This window comes from Manis javanica, chromosome 4 (assembly GCF_040802235.1).
Source record: "Manis javanica isolate MJ-LG chromosome 4, MJ_LKY, whole genome shotgun sequence".
NCBI classification, from domain to species: Eukaryota; Metazoa; Chordata; class Mammalia; order Pholidota; family Manidae; genus Manis; species Manis javanica.
In genome coordinates this window covers 168,732,928-168,754,751 of record NC_133159.1, presented here as the reverse complement: position 1 = coordinate 168,754,751, position 21,824 = coordinate 168,732,928, and the positions used below count along the sequence as shown (strand labels likewise).

At 34.2% G+C, this 21,824-nt stretch overlaps 1 protein-coding gene across 11 annotated transcripts in view; it reads right to left on the bottom strand.

Annotated features, from left to right (window-relative positions):
• Positions 1–21,824, bottom strand: part of TANC2 (tetratricopeptide repeat, ankyrin repeat and coiled-coil containing 2) — a 374,308-nt gene that overhangs the window by 166,571 nt on the left and 185,913 nt on the right. For 7 of the 11 annotated variants that reach the window (XM_036997193.2, XM_073235742.1, XM_073235743.1 and 4 more), the window contains one exon: positions 7,079–7,189. The exons of the other annotated variants lie outside the window; for them this stretch is intronic. In XM_036997193.2, the coding sequence (XP_036853088.1) occupies positions 7,079–7,189 (111 nt within the window). The remainder of the gene's footprint in view (positions 1–7,078; positions 7,190–21,824) is intronic. 11 annotated transcript variants of the gene reach the window in all.

The following is a 21,824-nucleotide window of genomic DNA, read 5'->3' as shown; positions in this document are numbered from 1 at the left end:
AATTGAGGGTGGCCTCTGGCTGAAAACCAGTGAGGAACTGAGTCCCTCAGTTAAACAGAACACAAGGAACTGAAGCCTTCCAACAACAGCTATGTGCATAAACTTGAAAAGAGGACCCTTTCCCAGTTGACCCTTGAGATGACTACAGCCCAGGCTGTCACCCTGAATGCAGCCTGGGATGGACTGTGAGCCACAAAATGTAGCTCAGCCACATCTACACACCTGACTCACAGAAACTATGAGATAATGTTGTTTTAAGCAACTAAATTTGATGGTAATTTGTTATATAGTAATAGATAACCAATACAAGCTTCTGTTCTCTAAAGGTGCTCAGTAAGCAGAATTTAACCAATAGTCCCCATGAGCCTTATACATTTAAATGTTATAATGAATAACTTACAGATAAGGAAAGAACAAAAAAAGGGATTTTAAGTGACTGAGAGATAATGCTAGTGGCAACACCAGATAAAGAATCATAAATCTCTAGTTTCTTCAGTGTCAAAACCCAAGTTAAGAACACCTTTCTGTCCATTCCTTGCTCCCATAGAATTTTTTCATGGACACTGGGCTGCAAGAACATATATACAGCTTAGGAAAAGAAACATACAAAACTACATTTTTTTCCCCCAGAAATACATTAGTAATAGTAATAGATGTGAGAGATAGGATATTTGTCATAATAACTAATGTTCCAGACACCGTGCTGAGTAAATTATGTATATTATCTTACTTAATCACCAAAAACACTCTATAGAGTAGGTAATATCATCTTCATTTTACAGATGAGGAACTAGAGGACTGGAAAGATTAAGTAATAAAATTACACAGCTAGTAAGTAGCACATCTAGAACTGAATCCAAGTTTGTCTGATTTCAGGGCCTGAGTTATCACTGCGAAAAACTGCCTCCATTGAAAAAAACAAAAACCAAAAATCTTACAACTTAGTATCTATACATTTACATAAACTGCTTGTAAAAACAGACCAAGGACTATAGGTTTAGAGGAGTAATTTTATCCTTTTTATAAAGCACTCAAAAAAAAAGATGATTAACTTACAGCATTCTTAGACAAAAGACAGTAAAGGGTCTAAAACACTGTAACACTATAGCTAAGGTTCATAGAGCACTATGGACCACATAATTGTTTTTGTTAATTTACGTTTTAATTGACTACATCTTCACAGCATTCCTATGGTGTGGGTAACATTATAATTCCTATTTTACAAATAAGGTAATAGCAATTCTTATGGTTAAATAATTTGCCTAAGGTCCCACAAGCTGTAAGTGGCACAGCTAATACTTGAACGCAGGCAGTATGGCTCCAGGGTCTATAGGTGAAACCAGTGCATTTTACTCTAAACCAGTGCATTTTACTGCCTTAAACACCACAAGTTAAAATGGTCTTCAGAGTCAGTGGAAAAACAGTCCATTTGAGTATCTAACTAAATTATGAATCTAAGCAGCACATTCACAGACCAAGTCTTTAGAATTTGTGACGCAAAACATCTTGAGAAAAATTAATCCAAAAGTCAGTGTAATGAGACTGTTTAATCTTTAAACTGATAAAATATAAATCATGAAAGCAACTAAAAATGTTAAACGTGAAGTATTATTCAACAAAGCATCTGTCCACTGAAATAACTTTTTAGCATGTTAAGAACTTATTAGTGGATAAGGAAATGTGAGGAAGAAAAGCTATTCATATTCATATTCTAGTTCTTTTGTATACTTATTTTCATAATCTATAATCAGGCAATGTCTCTCATACCTAAAATACACTGGAATTATTTCAGTTTATCTCTCTTCTGATCTCTCCCTCTTCCCTCCCTCCCTCTGTCTCTATATATATACATACATGCAAATACACACACACACACATAAAATATATATACATAATATATAAAATAACTAACTAGTATGTATATATTTTCATACCTGATTAGACAGCACTGCTGTTCAATTATTCCCTTCATTTGACAGACAAGTCTATTGTATAACTTTTAGCATTTTTGTTTTGTTCTAAAAGTTGCACCATTAACAGTCTTTGTTTCATTTCAACCTTTACAACAATATTTTCATCCTTTTACTGGGGTGGGGAAAGTGTGTGTCACAGACTAATTTGAGAACCTGTTACAGAAAGAAGCATGTATTTCATAAAGAATAGTGTTTGCATATAATTTTAAGGACTTTAGAGAGTCCCCATAAAACTCACCAATTTAACTCAGCTTAAAAATCCTGCTTTACACTTTTTGTGTTTACAACATAGTAGACATAAGGAATACAAACATAATGTAACAGAAGATGTGAATTAAAAGAAAAGGCTTCTGGTATCCATATGCCAACTGAAAATCATATAGAGGGTTTGTTTATAAGTATAAAATTCATGGCAAAACAAATGAAGCATGCCTATTTAGTATAAAGATAATATTTAATAATGTTTTAAGGGAAAAAACAAAAAAACAAATAATCGTTTCTTTTAAATGAAATGACTAAATAGGAGTTGGGAAAAGCGGGTTCATGGAACTACCAACTTTATGTAAAATATTTTATCTATAGTGGCTTGTATTTGTGCTGATAAGAAATCTATATGATGCTGATAAGAAATCCCAATAAAAAATCCTTTGCAAATTAAAAAGCTACATAAAGATGAATATGTACCAAATGACTATCATAAAACTCTCTTCCATTCTTGAGTTTCAGTTCAAATACACCCTGATTTTGTTGTCACCTTAAATAACACTGTCCTTTGCAGGACAATGCCATTTTCAAAGAGATTTAAAAGAATCTATTATAAAAGGATTAATCTCAAATTTCTCTGAAAATATTTGGTGTGGATAGAAGCCTGTCTGTTTTTAGAACACTCATCTGGATTTTGACCCTTAACCTTGCACATGTAGTCAAAAGTCCTATAAAACTATTGACTTGGCTTGCCAGCTGTGTCAAGGTTCATTTATACATTTGAAATTATACATTATTAGTGTGTCATATAAAAACTTAAAAATCTAAGATATAGAATATTGCTATCCTTTAGTGATATTTGGTTATTGAAAATTTTCAACACAAATTCACTACAGAAATTTTAGGAAATGAAGACGTGTGTGATGATGAACAATAACAACAGGACAGGTACTAGTCTCGCTTATTATTTATTTTGCCTGAGCTTAGCATTTGGCATATACATTATTTTGCTTAATCTAAACAACCTTATGAAATAACCTCTTGTAAAAAAAAAAAAAAGATCTATTTTACAAAGAATTTAAGGCTATGAAAGTTACATAACTTAGTCACCCAGTTAACAGGTGACAAAATCAGAAGTTAAACTCAGATCTAACACCAGAACCTGAGCTCTCATTCACTAATATATGCTGCCCAAGAAAAAGAATTAAAATCACCTGTGATCCTACTAGTCAGATACAACCACTGCTAACATGAGAATTATCTCACCACCCATCCCACTCTGTCCTCTGATTTTCCAATTCTCTCCCTCTTTAGGTAACAATGTTAGTTTGGTGTATTCTTCTACATATGTCTCCCTACGAATGTTTATTCATGGGTCTATACACATTCGTTTTTAATGTCTTAAATTACAGAAGTAATGTCATGTTACATATAATTGTTGCTGTGACAGGAAACTGAGGCATAGAGACATTATATGACATTTTCAAGATCACAAGACTAGTAAGAGGAAAATCAGAATTAAAACACAATAGACACATTTAACTAAAAATTACCCTAAACTTTTACATCTTATTTTTCCCTGATTATTTAGAAAACAATATAAGATTTTATGCTATGCATCAGGATTATCACTCTAAATACAAAAAAATTAACTTACATTTATGAGCATTTATATGAACCAATCTCACTGCTAAGTGCTTTGTATTTATTGACCTTATTTAAGATAATTATTCCCATTTCTACAGATGAGGACTTAGAAAGGTTAAGTTACTTGCCCCAAATCACAAAGGCAAAAAAGACAGTGTTGGATGCATTTATTCTCTTATTTTGGGAATTGTTTTATTGAAATCACCAATGTCAGTTGGTTACCCCAAAAAATAGAATACAGCCATGTTTCATACTTAAAAACTGAATTTTCTGCTTTTTAATTTAAGGGTGGTTGAGGGGTATTTATGGAATTTACACAGTAAGAGCATTAGAGGCAATGTATTTCTGGACTATACTGTGTCCACTTCAACAATAAGTCCTGCTTGTGGCCCCACACAAAATACTTAAATCCTACAGGTCTTAATTTACCCACTATAGAACAATTATCAAACACAATTCACTTCCCCTACTCTGGTAGTTGAGTTACCTAACATCATCAACTCATCTCCATGATACCAGCTGCAAATCCAGAACAGTGTTCACTTATGTTTTTCTCACATTTTCTGCATACAGTAACTCTGATTTGAGGACTAGCAAAACTTAAATGAGGCATTCTAGAATCTAATGCTATACAGGCTGAATCTCTCAATTTGTTAAACAAATATTCTGGATCGACAGCCACATGCCAATGTAGCCTACCCTAGGCTTTGCAAGCCAAGTATCAATAACTTGCTCTTGTCTTATCTACACTTTCACATGTAGGACAACATTTACCAAGTACAAAAAGATAAACCAAGAAAAATATATGTCCATTCCTCAGACACAAAAGCTTTATTCTTCCAACCTAAAATACAACCCAAAGGTTTAAATTTAGATAACACAAACATCCCAATTAAGTCTCAGGAGGCAACAGCAGAATGAACTCTATCAACTTCTAGCACTGTTCACTGGACTGCTTGTATGCAGCCTGTAGCAGCACTGTGACTCAGTTTGTTTTCAAAGTGTGGAACCTCAATCAGCAGCTTCAGCACCACCTGGGAATTTGTTAGAAAAGCAAATTCTCAACCCACACTAGGCTGGCTGGATAAGAAATTCTGGGGGTGGGCCCAGCAATTAGATTGAAGACGTTTGAATCAGTCTGAACTAGGTAGGGTCCCAGGTAATTCTGAAGTATGCTAAAATTTGAGGACAACTGCTTTAACTTTTAGCTTATGATTGTTGCCTCTGAGATATACTACTAGACAAAATTTGCATGTGATAATGAATAAAGCAGGTGGACCAGAAGATACCAGAACACTAGCTTTAACTGTGTGATGTATGAATATACAATACAATGCAATCATTGTTCTGTTACTATATCCTATGCAAGAGAAAGTCAGAACAGATTGTAATTTGTTTGCTTTTTGAGTATACTGGATTCATTCATTCATTGTTAAATTTGGCTATGTAGAGGATCTTCAATCCTTAGGTCACTCATCTCAGTAGAAACTTATTTTCAGGGTTTAATAACTTTATTATGAAAATAATTTTACTATGGAAGAGTAAATCACTAATAAGTTTCTGTGCTTTAAACTTGTTTGAGATAAGAAAAGAAACTGCAGAGCATGGCAATTAACATATTGGCAACATGTTTTCGTTTCTTCCTGGCTTTCTGAAAATCTTAACTGACATTTAGTTTGGTTCCATTCCAATTCAGCAAAGATTCATGCTTGTGGAAAATACATGTAAATAATAACATGGGTAAGATTTCTCATAGTAATTCAGCACTGGCAGTTCAACAAACAGCAGCTGCCTTGCTTCTTGACAATTAACAGCGTCTAGATTAGATTAAGGATGTTAGATGGGCAATCAGGAAGTGAAAGATTGTCTCCCTGATAATCACGCTGATTTACAAATGTGGAAAAGAGAGGCCTTTGTTCTGATAGGGTTTCTCTTCTAGAATTCCATGCAGGGATAGGGAATTAGCACATTTATTTATTTTATTACACTAAAACTTGCGTGAAGAAAGGCAAAGCACACTATTCCATTGCCTGGGAAGTATGCAATGGCTCAAAATGAAAAAGATTCTCCTGACAATGTATTACACTGCCATTTAAATAGCTATTTCATTCCTTTCAGAAATGAAAAGCTGGTTCCTAATACATAACTGTGATTGATTTAAAAATGAACAGTCATCTCCAGCAGTGTATGAAGTCCAGGGCTCTGTACCCTGAAAGTGAAATCTCCAAGGTCTTTCAATATTCAAAACTGACTCATAAAATGAAATGTCTCTGATTAGGTTCGGTCCAAGTTTTCACCTATTGCCTTTTTTTTTTTCAAACATGTCTTACCTGGCTTCAGAGGTACATTATCTTGACATTTCAGACTAGATTTACAGATACCCTCCCTAGAACTGAAATCATTTTATTCTGGCTGACCCTAACCTGTAAATATGTAGTGGCTGCATTCACTGTGCTTTAACTAAACCAATTTTAATGAGCAGGAATAAACAAAAGATCTAAAACCAAGGCTTGTAAGGTCCTAACTAAAGCTCTGATCTGTATACTTAACTGGAGCTGTGAACATTTCTGACACAGCTCTATACACTCACTGTAGAGTGAGTGTAAAGGATGTTGCCAGGCAACTCATCTAAGTTTGGAAGAATCTAAGCATTGATAATGAGTCTGTTTCAGTTTGGCTCCCACACAAGAAGGGTTTTAGTGAACTTCTACATGTGATTACAGGCCATTCACAAGAAGAGATATTTCTAAAAGTGAGTGTCCAGGAGTCCAAATCAGAAATCTATAATGTTTCTTTTCTAATTCAAGTTTAACGCTTCCAACATCACAACTATTTTCTATAATGGTCCAGAAATCCAACAGGCGTTAGGCAAAACAGGTCATATGTAAAGGACTAGTGTTGAATGAACATTGTTATTCATATCTTTAACATTCTTGTTTGCATATGGCCAAAGCAAAATTTCTTCAAGTATCTCAAATCACAAAAATCACTTTGAAAACCATCAACCAAAATTATTTTAATTCTTTTGAATATTATCTTTGAAATTGTTCTCAATACTTACTCTTATTATTTTATCAATAGTCAAAAAGGATGCTCAGTAAAAACTATGTTCTGATTAGGAAAATATGCAATCAGTTAGAAAAAGGGTAATGGGTATGTCTTTATTAACAGCATACATGTAAAATACTGCTGTGCTGGATGGGCCTGATCCAAACCTCCCTCTTTCAAAGCAGACGCTCTGCATGCACGCTTACCAGGGCAGTATGCATCCACGTCCAGTTTCTGAGCTGAAGTGAGGGTTGGTGAGCCAAGCTCGGATTCTGGAATTCGTGGGCTCTCAACAAACTTTGCCTTCCTCAGAGGGGCTAAGAACAAAAAAAAAAGAGACAGAGAGAAAGGGAGAAGGGCATAAAAGGAGAGAGGGGGAGGGAAAAAGAAAGGAAGGAGGGAAGAAAAAGGAAAGGGAAACAGAGGGAAAGAAAAGGGAAAGAGAGAAACATAGAGGGGTCATGAGTAAGGGGAACAGCAGGCAACAGATGGAAGCACTTAAATGAACGACACACTCTGTCAGACTCAGATCAGGTTACCCTATTTTTTGTGCCATAAAAAAAATTAACTGCATTCTTCATAGAGGAGATGGGTCTTGTTAAAAAGCCACTGCAAACTGGAAAAGCTAAACTCTAATATTCAGAACTATGAGCAAAAGTTGTAATTGCCTAATACCTTTAGCTATTTTCTTTCTATTTAAGGTGAAGAACTTTCTTATGTTGTCTCCCTTTGCCATTAAATACAGGTATTAACTGTGGAAAGCAAAGGACTAAGCTTTAGCGTTTTGTTCATAATTGTAATGCCAAGGTTTTCTTTATTCAGAAATAACTACTATAACACTCAGTTCTGATAAATACCATTAAGTAGGATTAACCTACCTAGCTTAACAAGGAAATCAATCACTTGATCACTCAGCTATTAAGGTAAAAAGTCAAAACTGCTAGTGGACTAAGATATTAACCAGCCATGCCAGTTTGACACTGGATGCTAAAGATAAAGAGATATGATTTAGTTACAAATATAATCATGAGATCTATGAAACAGTAGTATTTCATGCCATGGGATCTATTCTTGTAAGGAATGAAATATAAAGTATAATTCACAAATTGAAAGTTTTACTTATTAAAAATTCATACAAACATCATTTAACTGGTTTGTGGGGGGAAAATTAAGGAATACTACTAATATACATTTGAATAATCAAATATATTAAAAGTTATATGTTTAAAGTTACATATAAAGATTGTTTTGGTACTTTCAAACTGAGTTCTGTTAAATAAACTATAATGGGGTGAAAGTGCTTAGCATAACACTGGTGCAAAAGTATCAGCTGAATCTGAAATTGATTTGTATGCATTACATATTAGTGTCATAACTATAGGTATCCAAGACATGTGAATGCTTAAGACCACATTACTTTTTTCAAAAGTTTCTGGATGCTCTTCAAAATCCTCATCCATTACTAATCCATATTAAATTATTCCTAAAAGACCTGAAAAAAAGTAATGTAAAACTTTGTCATTATAAGAATCTTTTCTATTTTCTTTGGAGGATAAAACTAATAAAGTATTAAAAAATATAGAAAATAGTTTTGTAATGTGCCAATACTCAAAACCTACAGACAACTAAATCACACTTTATGTTAGGGTATATATATATTTTTAAGTCTATGTTAAAATAAATAAATAAAGCCTGTTACTGTCTCCATGGCAACAAAGGCTAAGGGTGCTTACAGTATGGTTTGCCACCAATAGTAAGCTTTGGAATAGCAGAACTCTTATCTCAGCTATGAGTGTAATGTTGAGTCAATTAAAACAAATCGCTATTACAAATGAAGATCTCAAGTGATGTATATGCATATCTGCAAGCTACTAATATACCCAATATTACACTCATTATAATCTCACCAACCAATTAAAAAATAAAGAAACATTTATTTAGTATTGCTTTGCATAGGAGAAATAATCATGTAATTCTAAAAGCTATTAAGTCCTTCACTAAAATTCTGTTTTATTTTATCATGGCAATAGAATAACTATTTTACCTAAGTTCTGAAAGACACCATTGGTCCCTGCTCAAGGGACTCTAAATTTCTAGAAATTCTAATAACCATTTTTTCCCCATTTTTTATTTTTTATTATTTTTATTTTGGTATCATTAATCTACAATTACATGAGGATTATTATGTTTACTAGACACCCCCCTTCACCAAGTCCCCCCTACATAACCCATTTGTCACTGTCCATCAGCATAGTAAGATGCTGTAAAATCACTACTTGTCTTCCCCCACCTTCTCCCTCCCTTCCCACCCATCCTCCCCAGTCCCTTTCCCTTTGGTAACTGTTAGTTCATTCTTGGGTTCTGTGATTTTGCTGCTGTTTTGTTCTTTCAGTTTTTCCTTTGTTCTTATATTCCACACATGAGTGAAATCATTTGGTACTTGTCTTTCTCCACCTGGCTTATTTCACTGTGCATAATACCCTCTAGCTCCATCCATGTTGTTGCAAATGGTAGGATTTGTTTCCTTCTTATGGCTAAATAGTATTCCATTGTGTGTATGTATTACATCTTCTTTATCCGTTCATCTACTGATGGACACTTTGGTTGCTTCCATATCTTGGCTCTTGTAAATAGTGCTGCAATAAACATAGGGGTGCATATGTCTTTTTGAATCTGAGAAATTATATTCTTTGGGTAAATTCCTAGGAGTGGAATTCCCAAGTCAAATGGGATTTCTATTTTTAGTTTTTTTGAGGAACCTCCAAATTGCTTTCCACAATGGTTGAACTAGCTTACATTCTCACCAGCAGTGTAGGAGGGTTCCCCTTTCTCTGCATCCTCACCAGCATTTGTTGTTCATAGCCTTTTCGATACTGGCCATCCTAACTGGTGTGAGGTGATATCTCATTGTAAATTTCATTTGCATTTTGCTGATAATTAGTGAAGTGGAGCAACTTTTCATGTGCCTATTGGCAATCTGAATTTCTTCTTTGGAGAAATGTCCGCTCATATCCTCTGTCTGTCCATTTTTTAATCAGGTTATTTGCTTTTTGGGTGTTGAGGCATGTGAGTTCTTTATAAATTTTGGATGTTAACCCCTTATCGGATATGTCATTTACACATATATTCTCCCATACTGTAGGATGCCTTTTTGTTCTACTGATGGTGTCCTTTATTGTACAGAAGCTTTTTAGTTTGATGTAGTTCCATGTGTTCATTTTTGCTTTTGTTTCCCTTGCTTGAGGAAATGCATTCAGAAAAAAGTTGTCATGTTTATATTCAGGAGATTTTTGCCTATATTGTCTTCTAAGAGTTTTATGGTTTCATGATTTACATTCAGGTCTTTGATCCATTTTGAGTTTACTTTTGTGTATGGGGATAGACAGTAATCCAGTTTCATTCTCCTGCATGTAGCTGTCCAGTTTTGCCAACACCACCAGTTAAAGAGGCTGTCATTTCTCCATTGTATGTCCATGGCTCCTTTATCATATATTAATTGATCATATATGCTTGGGTTTACATCTGGGCTCTCTATTCTGTTCCACTGGTCTGTGGGTCTGTTCTTGTGCCAGTACCAAATTGTCTTGATTACTGTGGCTTTGTAGTAGAGCTTGAAGTCGGGGAGTGAGATCCCCCCCACTTTATTCTTCCTTCTCAGGATTGCTTTGACTATTTGGGGTCTTTGGTGGTTCCATATGAATTTTAGAACTATTTATTCCAGTTCGTTGAAGAATGCTGTTGGTAATTTGATAGGGATTGCTTTGAATCTGTGGATTGCTTTGGGCAGGATGGCCATTTTGACAATATTAATTATTTCTAGCCAAGAGCATGGGATGTGTTTCCATTTGTTAGTGTCCTATTTAATTTCTCTTAATAGTAGTATCTTGTAGTTTTCAGGGTATAGGTCTTTCACTTCCTTAGTTAGGTTTATTCCTAGGTATTTTATTCTTTTTGATGCATTGAATGGAATTGTTTTCCTGATTTCTCTTTCTATTACTTCATTGTTAGTGTATAGGAAAGCCACAGAATTCTGTGTGTTATTTTTGTATCCTGCAACTTTGCTGTATTCTGATATCAGTTCTAGTAGTTTTGGAGTGGAGTCTTTAGGGTTTTTTTGTATAATATCATGTCATCTGCAAATAGTGACAGTTTGACTTCTTCTTTACTGATTTGGATTCCTTGTATTTCTTTGTTTTGTCTAATTGCCGTGGCTAGGACCTCCAGTACTATGTTGAATAACAGTGGGGAGAGTGGGCATCCCCGTCTTATTCCCAATCTTAGAGGAAAACCTTTCAGCTTCTCTCTGTTCCATATGATGTTGGCCGTGGGTTTTTCATGTATGGCCTTTATTATGTTGAGGTACTTGCCCTCTATACCCATTTTGTTGAGAGTTTTTATCATGAATGGATGTTGAATTTTGTCGAATGCTTTTTCAGCATCTATGGAGATGATCATGTGGTTTTTCTCCTTCTTTTTGTTGATGTGGTGGATGATGTTGATGGATTTTTGAATGTTGTACCATCCTTGCATCCCTGAGATGAATCCCACTTGGTCATGGTGTATGATCCTCTTGATGTATTTTTGAATTCAGTTTGCTAATATTTTGTTGAGTATTTTTGCATCTATGTTCATCAGGGATATAGGTTGTCTGGTTGTTTTTATAGTTATTTTATTGCTTTCTTATACTCTTGTTATTTGATGGTTTTCTTTAGTGTTGTGATTGTATTTCTTGTGTGTGTGTGTGTGTGTGTGTGTGTGTGTGTGTGTGTGTATGTATCTATTATAGGCTTTATGTTTTTGGTTACCATAAGGTTCATAGTTTCCTATGAAACTATGTTAAGTTGGTAGTTGCTCTATTTCAAACAGTCTCAAAGTACTACCTTTTTATTTTTCATCCTCCACACTGTATGTATAAAAAGTCATAATTTGCATCTTTTATGTATGCCTTGTCTGTTTTTACTACTTTTGGGTTTTTTTTAACTTGCTTAGTAGGTAATTGTTGTACTACCTTTAATGTAGGTTTATTTTCACTGATAAAAAATACTTATGCTTCCGTGGATGTTTTGTTGCCCTTCTCTAGCTTGGATTAATACTTAGTCTATAGGCACACACCTGATCATCTACATTTGCTTTCTTACAGCACTAAACTATGTTTTCTACCTTTATCTTGCATCTACCTACCACTTCAGCATTTTATTAAAGATAATAATAATAATAATAATAATAATAAGAAGAAGAAGAAGAAGAAGAAGAAGAAGAAGGGAGAAATGTGGGAATCACATATAAATCAAGTATAAAAATCAAACGAATATTCATATTTGACCTGATTGTTTATAGTTCATAATGCATGATCAAAACCAAAAGTTTCTGTGATGACTGCCCTTGTACTGTTCACCATGTAAGAACTTATTCACTATGTAAGAATTTGTTCACCATGTAAGAACTTGTTTGTTATGCTTCAGAAGATCGGAGACTGATGAGAATTAGGCTTGGGGTGGATTAATGATTGTGCATTGAGTCCCCTATACAGAATTTTATTGTTGTTAACAACCATTTGATCAATAAATATGAGAGATGCCCTCTCAAAAAAAAAATGTATCTAGAGGCACCAAACCTTTAGCTAGCATTGGCTTTATGACTTTTGATATATATTGATATAATACATGTTAATGTCATAAAAAAATATTTATGCTTAAGAACATTTCCATCTACAGAAATCCCTTTAACATATCCTGTAAGGCCAGTTTAGTCATGAATTCTTTTAACTTTCATTTATCTGAGTAACTTTTAATCTCTCCTTCAATTCTAAGTGATTACCTTGTTCAATAGAGGATTCTTAGCTGCTTTTAAAAGTCTGTCTTTATACTTGATCTTTGCCATTTTAATGATTATATGTCTTGATGTTGTCTTCCTTGGGTCCCTTGTGTTGGGAGATCTGTGCACCTCCATGGCTTGAGAGACTATCTCCTTCTTCAGACTGTGGAAGTTTTCAGCAATTACATGCTTGATGACACTTTCTATCCCTTTCTCTCTCTTCTTCTTCTTCTGGTATCCCTATTATGTGAATATTGTGCCATTTTGATTGGTTACACTGTTCTCTCAATATTCCTTCATTCTTAGAGATCCTTTTTTCTCTCTGTGCCTCAGTTTCTTTGTATTCCTCTTCCCTAATTTCTATTCCATTTACCATCTCTTCTACTACATCCAGCCTGTGTTTAAATCCTTCTATTGTATGTTTCATTTCAGATATTGAATATCTTAATGATTGAATATCTGTCTTAAATTTGTTCCTGAGTTCTTGAATATTTTTCTGTACCTCCATAGGCATGTTTATGATTTTTATTTTGAACTCTCTTTCAGGAAGATTGGTAAGTTCAGTTTCATTTGGCCCTTTTTCTGGGATTTGTGAGATTTTGGTCTGAATCACTCTCTTTTGACTTTCATATTTCTATGAGGTACCCTCTAGTGCCCAGAAGCTCTGGAGCTTCTCAGCCCCTAGAGTGAGGTTGGGGGTTGTAGGGGAGTGGTGCTGGTGCCTGGTGGGGAGGAAAGATTTGTTTCCTGATTCCCGGCTGCAGTGCTTGTCTCCAGTGTCAGACCCAGTGGGTGGCACTCTTACCACTTTTATTTAACATGGTACTGGAGGTATTAGCCAGGGCAATCAGACAATATAAAGAGATAAAGGTCATTTAAATTTGCAAAGAAGAAGTAAAACTGTCACTATTTGTAGATGACATGATACTATTTATAGAGAACCCTAAAGACGCCACCAAAAAACTACTAGAATAACTGAATTCACAGAAGTTGCAGGACACAAAAACAATAAACAGAAATTTGTTGCAGTCCTATATACTAACCATGAACTAGCAAAACAAGAAATCAGGAACGTAATTCCATTTACAATTGCATCAAAAGAATAAAATACCTAGAATAAAACTAAGCAAGGAGATGAAAGACCTACTGTACTCTGAAAACTATCAGACACTCATAAGGGAAAGTAAAGAAGACACAAATAGATGGAAATCTATCCCGTGTGCACGGACAGGAAGAATTAATATTGTCAAAATTGCCATACTGTCCAAAGCAGTTCACAGATTCAATGTAATCCTTATCAAAATACCAATGATATTCAATGAACAAAAAATCCTAAAATTCATATGGAACCACAAAAGACTCTGAATAGCCAAAGCAATCTTGAGAAAGAGGGACAAAGCTGGGGGTATTGAATTAATATTAATTCAAGATATACTACAAAGCTATAGTAATCAAAACAGTATGGTACTGGCATAAGAACAAATCTGTAGATTAATGGAACAGGAGAGCCCAAATATAAACTCACGCACATATGGTCAATTAATATATGATAAAGGAACCATGAATATACAATGGGGAAAAGACAGTCTCTTCAATAAATGGTGTTGGGAAAACTGGACAGCTACATGCAAAGGAATGAAACCGGATTACTATCTAATTCAATAGACAAAAGCAAATTTGAAATGGATCAAAGTCTAAATATAAGACATGAAACCATAAAACTCTTACAAGAAAACACTGGCAAAAATCTCGTGAACATAAGCATGAGCAACCTTTTTGTGGACATGTTTCCCAGGCAAGGGAAACAAAAGCAAAAATGAACAAGTGGTACATACCAAATTAGAAATTTCTGTACAGCAAAAGGACACCAACAGCAGAACAAAAAAGCACCTACAGTATGGGAGAATGTATTTGTAAATAATTTAGCCAATAAGGGGTTAACATCCAAAATATATAAAGGACTCATACACTTCAACACCAAAAAAACAAAATAACCTAATTAAGAAATGGGCAGAGGACCTGAACAGACATTTCTCCAAAGAAGAAATACAGATGACCAACAGGCACATAAAAAGGTGCTCCACATCACTGATCATCAAGGAAATGCAAATCAAAACCACAATGAGAGATCACTTCACACCTGTTAGAATGGCCCATTTCCAAAGAACAAGAAGTAAAAAATGTTGGCAAGGAAGTGGAGAGAAGGGAGCCCTCCTACACTGTTGGTGGGAATGTAAATTGGTGTAGATACTATGGAAAGCAGTATGGAGGTTCCTCAAAAAACTAAAAATAGAAATACCATTATGACCCAGTAACTCCACTCCTAGGAATTTACCTGAAGGAAACAAAATCTCTGATTCAAAAAGATACATGCACCCCTATGTTTATCATCTCATTACTTACAATAGCCAAGTTATGGAAGCAAGCTAAGTGTCCATCAATAAATGGAATGGATAAAGAAGATGTGGTATATATATACAATGGAATATTATTCAGTCACAGAAAAGAATGGAATATTGCCATTTGTGATAACATGAATGAACCTAGAGAGTATTAGGCTAAATGAAATAAGCCAGGTGGAGAAAGACAAACACTGTTATGATTTCACTTGTATGTGGAATCTAAAAACAAAACAAAATGAACAAAACAGTAGTTAATTCAATAGACTCTGAGAAGGGATTGGTGGTTACCATGGGTAGGGGGATTGGGCTGGGGTGGGAGAAGGGAATAAAGAGGCACAAAATATCAATCATAATATAAGTTAGTTATGGCTATGGAAGTCTGGCATGGAAAACAGAGTCAGTGGTTCTGTAACATCTTTCTACATTGGCAGATAGTAAATGTACTAGTTGGGGTGAGGATTTAATAATGTGGGTAACTGTTAAACCACTGTGTTGCATACTTGAAACCAATATAATATTGTATATGAACTATTCTTCAACAGAAGAGTTTTATGGTTACAACAGTTGAAAAATTTCTAGGGAAATAAATTTTAAAAAGGCTGAGAAAGAGCAAACCAAACTTAAAATCATGCAGAAAAAAGAAATAATAACAATTAGAGCAGAAAGCAATAAAATAGTAAATAGAAAAATAGATGACAGCAATGAAATCAGAGTTTGAAAAGATGAACAAAATTTAAAAACCTTAAACTAAACTGACCAAGAAAAATAGCAGACCCAAATCACCAAGATTACAAACCTAAGAGGGTATATCACTGTCAAGTCTACAGAAATAAAAAAAATTATAAGGTAAGGTTACAAACAACTTTACGTCAACAAATTAGACAGCTTGGATGAAATGGATAAATTTCTAAAACACAAATGGTCAAAACTAAGAAATAGATCTAAATAGACCTATAATATATAAGGAAATTGAATTAGTAATTAAACATCTTCTCATATGGAAAAGCTCAGTCCCTGGTGGTATCACTAGTGAATTCTATCAAATATATGAAGAAGAAATAATAGTATTCATTTACAAACTCTATCAGAAAATTAGGGACTGGATAAAGTGACCTTGAAAAACAGTTTACTTTAGGTACATAGGATTAGATTTTATTTCAAGGTCTAAGAAAGCTGTAATGCTATATATTTGATTTATGAATTTAATCTATTCTCATTTAATATAATCATTTGCATATTATGCTTTGACTCATTCTAAAATCAGTTAATATACCAAAAAGGTTTAAAAACTAAGTTTTTTTATACATTATATCTATTGATGACAGTTTTCTCATAGAGGTTTATAAAAAGTTATCATTTTGCTCTGACCTTATTTGGTAATTCAAAGAAGAACAAAATATAAGAAAATGTTTATAAAAGAACATTTTAATAGTAGGGAAATATGCTCAAACTTTGCTCTTCAAATATCAGTGGGAAGTAATTCTCTTTGTGACGTATATAGTCTCCTTTGTAAGTTAGTGAAACTAACTTCTTTCTAGAGCCCAATTCTAATGCTAGGTACATAACTATGAAAACAAAATTCATTTTCAAAAAAGCTATGTAACAGTCAATATAATTACAGCCATCATTTGTATAACAGTTTATTTTATTCTTTTATTTACATTTTTACTGAAACTCATTTGACCTTCATACTTTTTCTGTGAGGAACATATTAACCCTGTTTTGCAGATGGGAAAAGAGAATTAGAAGAGCTCTTGCAATCTAAGTGGCAGATTACAATCTCATATCTAGGCCTTTTGATTTAGAATAGTGTATTGTTTCATTTACAATATTGTTTTTCAAAGTATGGGACTCATTTTAGGAAGACATGATTTTAAATTATCTATAAAAATGGCAGTAAATCACACTGAATTACATAGTATGGTAGACTTCACTAGTGCCTGCCAAAACCCTTGTCTCCATTCCTTTCTGAGCACTGGGTTGACTACAATTGCCACCTCCTGTGACGTTTAGAAAGGACTGTGTGACTGGTTCCCACTTACGAAATGAGGACAGAGGTTGACATAGCCCCTGCATGATTCTGTAGTCTGTCTCCTCTTCTGGCACAAAAATCAGAGAGGCCTCATGTTGAGATGGTAAAGATACAAGATCAAAGCAGCCTGAATTGCTCTGTTACTGCACAAAAGACTGGAGAGTTGCCCAGGTTTGCTGGGTAAACTAGAAATAGACCTTTGTCATGGTAAGTCACTAAGATTTTTGAGGTTTTCATTTATGACAGCATAGTCTAGTTTATTCTGACTTTTATTATAGCTACAGTGTTATTCCCTTTTTAATTATCTTGCCATTCTTCCAAATATGTCAGAAAAATTTTAATGTGGTGCTAATATGAGCTAATCCTTTTTAACATAGGGAGAAGAGTGCAGTTTCAGTGCCATTTGAAGGTAAAATATTTAGGTAGACATAATTTTCTAGTTAATCATACAGCACATGATATGGATTTTTCAGTTTGACTAATGATGTAACATTTCTTTTAAAGTAAATCTATTGAAATAAAAGCATGAAATTAAAATAAAATATTGGGAAAAAAGTATGGTGATGAGCAGGTACAGCAAAAATTATGAAGATGCTTATGCCAATTAATTGTATTTGAGAAACAGTACCCTGTGCCAAACTGTATCTTAATAGGGTAACTTGATTTAATTCTGTATCTTCCGTCTATTCTGTGTTAGAGCAAATGTTTATACAACTTCCTTTAAATTGGTATCTAATACAAAGGGCTAGAACTGATCAAGTATTTTTAGGTAATTAAGAACAATCTATTATAGTCATGATTGGGATATTGCTTAGGCATTAAAAATAAGAGAATCAGGAGATAATAGGTATAAATGGGGAAAATAAGTAAGTAAAAAAAAAAGGTTTCTAATATGAATGGACTTACGGACATTTGAGCATTGCAGTCATTTGATTAGATAATCAGAGCAATCTGCTCTTAAAAATTTTTTGATATCTTTTCAGGAAAGCCAATCCAGTTCTAAATACTTATCACAGCCACTGATGGAATAGTCAGAGGCCAAAAGTGGGGAAAGAAAAAGCAGAGTGAATCAGTTTTATTAACAGTACAAAATTTTAAGAACCTATATACAGGTTATATTGTGGCATCCTTAGACAAGTGTGCTATGTAATACAGAAAAGCTTCATTTACTTTGTTAAGCTGAGAGAAATCATGAGGCTGTTCTTATATGTGAATGGTACTAACACTCATAGCTTCTAAATTGTGCTACCACAGTTCGAAATAGGTGAAGGGTCTCATCATGCTCACTCACAAAACTAGCCACAGAAAGGAAAACCTTTGAAAAATTTGCCTCTGATAATGATGAAAGAGAAAAGTAAAGATAGATAAGATAGAGAAGAGAAAGCACTTATTTCAGGGAGATGGAAGGAAAGATACAGGCTGGCAGAGAGGTCAACACAGGATGTAGGTGTACAGATAGACCCAAGCAGCCCTTCCAAGAGCTGAAGCAGAGTAAGAGCCAGCGCAAGAGCCAAAAGGAAGAGGGCATGGTACGGATTTTTCAGTTTGACTAATGATGTAACCATCTGAATGAACTGGTGCACATACAAGCTGGCTGAGAAAGACTGAAGTCTCTCAAGGCACTTTTAGACTTACGTATTTGTAAAAATTACAGTCATCCCCCATGGACGTATCACCACAGTACAGTATAATCACGTATCAGGGTGGGCCAAGAGCTAAAACAAACAACCCTAAAATCTCAATGGCTTAATACAATGTAAGAGAGTTCTCACTCAGTGTGAGTGGTTCAGTAGGAAGCTCCTTATCTTAGAGCCTCAGAAGCTCTGGTGGATTCTCTCTATCATGCTAAAGACCAGGGAAGAAAAGGGAAAAACTGCATATGTGAAGTTTCTATAGCCTAGCCTGGAATTGGTATACATTATTTACACTCATATATTATTCAAAATTCAGTCATGATACACTTATCTGCAAGGAAACACTGAAATACATAGTTTACTTGTGTGCCCAGAAAGAAAGCAGAATAGTTTGGTGAAAGCATAGTATTCTTTGCCATATTCTATATGATAGCTTGGACATTCAGTGAGATGCAGAACTAAGGAACAAAGCAGCAAATTCTGTATAAATTTAGCCATTTTTTACCTCATCAAAACTAGGGCTGACAAACATCATCAAAAATGAGGATCAGCCTAAATCTATATATTTTTTTCATTCAAATACAATGCTTTAGATTATAGTGCCTGGAACAGTGTCTGGCAAATGAGAGCTGGTTAATTATCATTTGCTAAATGAATAAATAGTATACAGTAGAAAATCAAAGCAAAAACAGGCATTACAAATAAATTCTAAAACAAATGTTTTAAAAAGTGAGTTTTACCAAGCACTCATGGGTAATATAAATGTTAATCACACTATAAATCACCTCACTGAGACTTAGACTTTCATAAAACAAACATTGTAGAAAATCATCATCATAATCAGACTATAATCATTTTCTAACTTTGATGATTGGACTGTTTTCCAGAAAAAATATCCAACAAAATATGCCAAGAAAATGGTTAAAAGGGAAACACACCTTGGCCATGTCCAAGCCCACATTCAGGGATATTTGAAGATGCATTAACGAAGGAAGTCAATATTCTCTCTATTCTTGAGTTTCACCAGAAGGCTAAGCAGCTGCTTTCTGACCCTCTAAGACATGTAAGTCAGTGACAGATCAGTCTCATCTTTTTTGGCCTTTTAAAGAGAGTTTTGCTTAGGCAGGTCTGGAGTAACTTTCTGCTCTAAGGCTAGTTTAGTCCCATCAGTGTCCTTCCTTGGATCTCTAACGAATGCTCCAGATTTTCACAAGATCTCCACACTCTGGCTGGTGAAAACGAAAAAAATTTCCCATTCCTGTGGAAACTCCAGTAACTGTTCAGTTTATAGGTCCCTGGTATTTATTCTTTCCCTAGCCTCACGAAGTTTCATCCCACCTATGTGGTGGGATTGAGTTAAAGTATTACTATTTAAGTTAAAGACTCAAAGGTACTGCTATGTAGAGTTTTGTAGTTCTGTTTCTGCGTAGTTCCCTGTTCTTCAGAACTATGTAATTCAGTTGCCTTGGCTTCCCCAATTTCTGATCTCTTTCCTCAGTTCAGGAAGACTATCAACTCCGAGTTCTCCATTATTAGTAGAATACCTTAAGGCAAAAAGCTGGAGTTCAGCTTTCTCCCCACCCTTTCTCTCAGGGACCACTTTACCATATGCCAATTGTCCGATGTCTGAAAACAGTTGTTTCTAGTGGGGGCAAGTCCAGAACTGGTTGTTCCATCACAGTGGGAAGAAGAGGTATCTCATGCTGTTTTAATTTGCATTTTCCAGATGCTTATTATTCACAATGTGGCTAACAAGAGGCAGAACCTTGGTCTTATATACTGCTGTAACCTTAGTAATGCTTATAATAGTACAGGGGACAGAGCAAATACCATTATTTGTTAAATGAATTTATACATATTTGTAGATGTATAAATGTCCTTCATCTATTTAGTGATTAAGGCCTAAGAAAATTGGTGATTCTAAATGGTACCTAAGATAGCTCAAGAGTAAGCCTGTTTTCATGCAGATTTACATTGTGCTACACAAAGCATATACTAGACACATTTATACACAGATAGGCTGTACAAAGAATAAATATGGAAATAACATGGTGCTTCAAAGAAAGTTACTCCATAATTGATTTCAATAACTTTTTACTTCAATGAATTTTGAATAAATTAAATAGAAATTCTCATTTCAATAAACCATAATTTAAATCTTTGTTTACCCAAATATGTTATTACAAAGAAAGAGGCAAGTTATTGCAGCTTACTACTCATTGTAAATGTCATCTCTTTACAGCAGTGAATGGCAAAACAGGCTGTGTGAGATAAAATATGGCAATGTAGATTTTAATTAATTATTTTAATATCTTTTCATATACAAATCAATAATCTGAGTGCAGAAAAGCCTTTTAAATATGCTAATACAGTACTCAAATGCCAATTAGTTTAATGGAATTAGGTTTTATTTCCACACATCTGAAAAAACCCAGGTTTTTGATAACATAAAAAGTTTCAAATTTCAAAATTTCAGGTATGTGGCTTATGAGTAATCACTGGTTTATTGATATAAGCAAGTCTATATATTTGTCAAGCCAACTTATGAGTTTTAAAATAGCTATGTAATATAACTACATTTAAATTTTAAATATTACATAAACATGTTCCATCATAGAAAAATCAGAAAATACAAGGAGCAAAAATAATGCAACTAATAATAAATCAGAATCCTGCCTCTGTTAAAGTTTCAGAGCATATATGGCCTTTTCTATTATTTCATTACATATAAAATAAAAATGCCAACAGAAGCCAACAAAAAGCAAGCTAAAAATGAATGATTATTTATTTTCTTAATATATGACTTTTGAAAAAGATACTTAGATCCTAAAAGCAGCAAGTGAATTCACTGAGCAATATTTTACACAAAGTGGGACAGAATGATGACTGAGAACAGGTGCATCATTAATATGAACCTGAATATTAGCCACAGTTCTTTCCTTGTTAAATGAATTTCACCTTCTCAAAATATAAAATGTCTTTCATTTTGTAAATGTAACATAAATATACAGCATGTTTTTATATGTAACTTATGAAATAATACATAACAAAACATGTATGACTGTAAGAC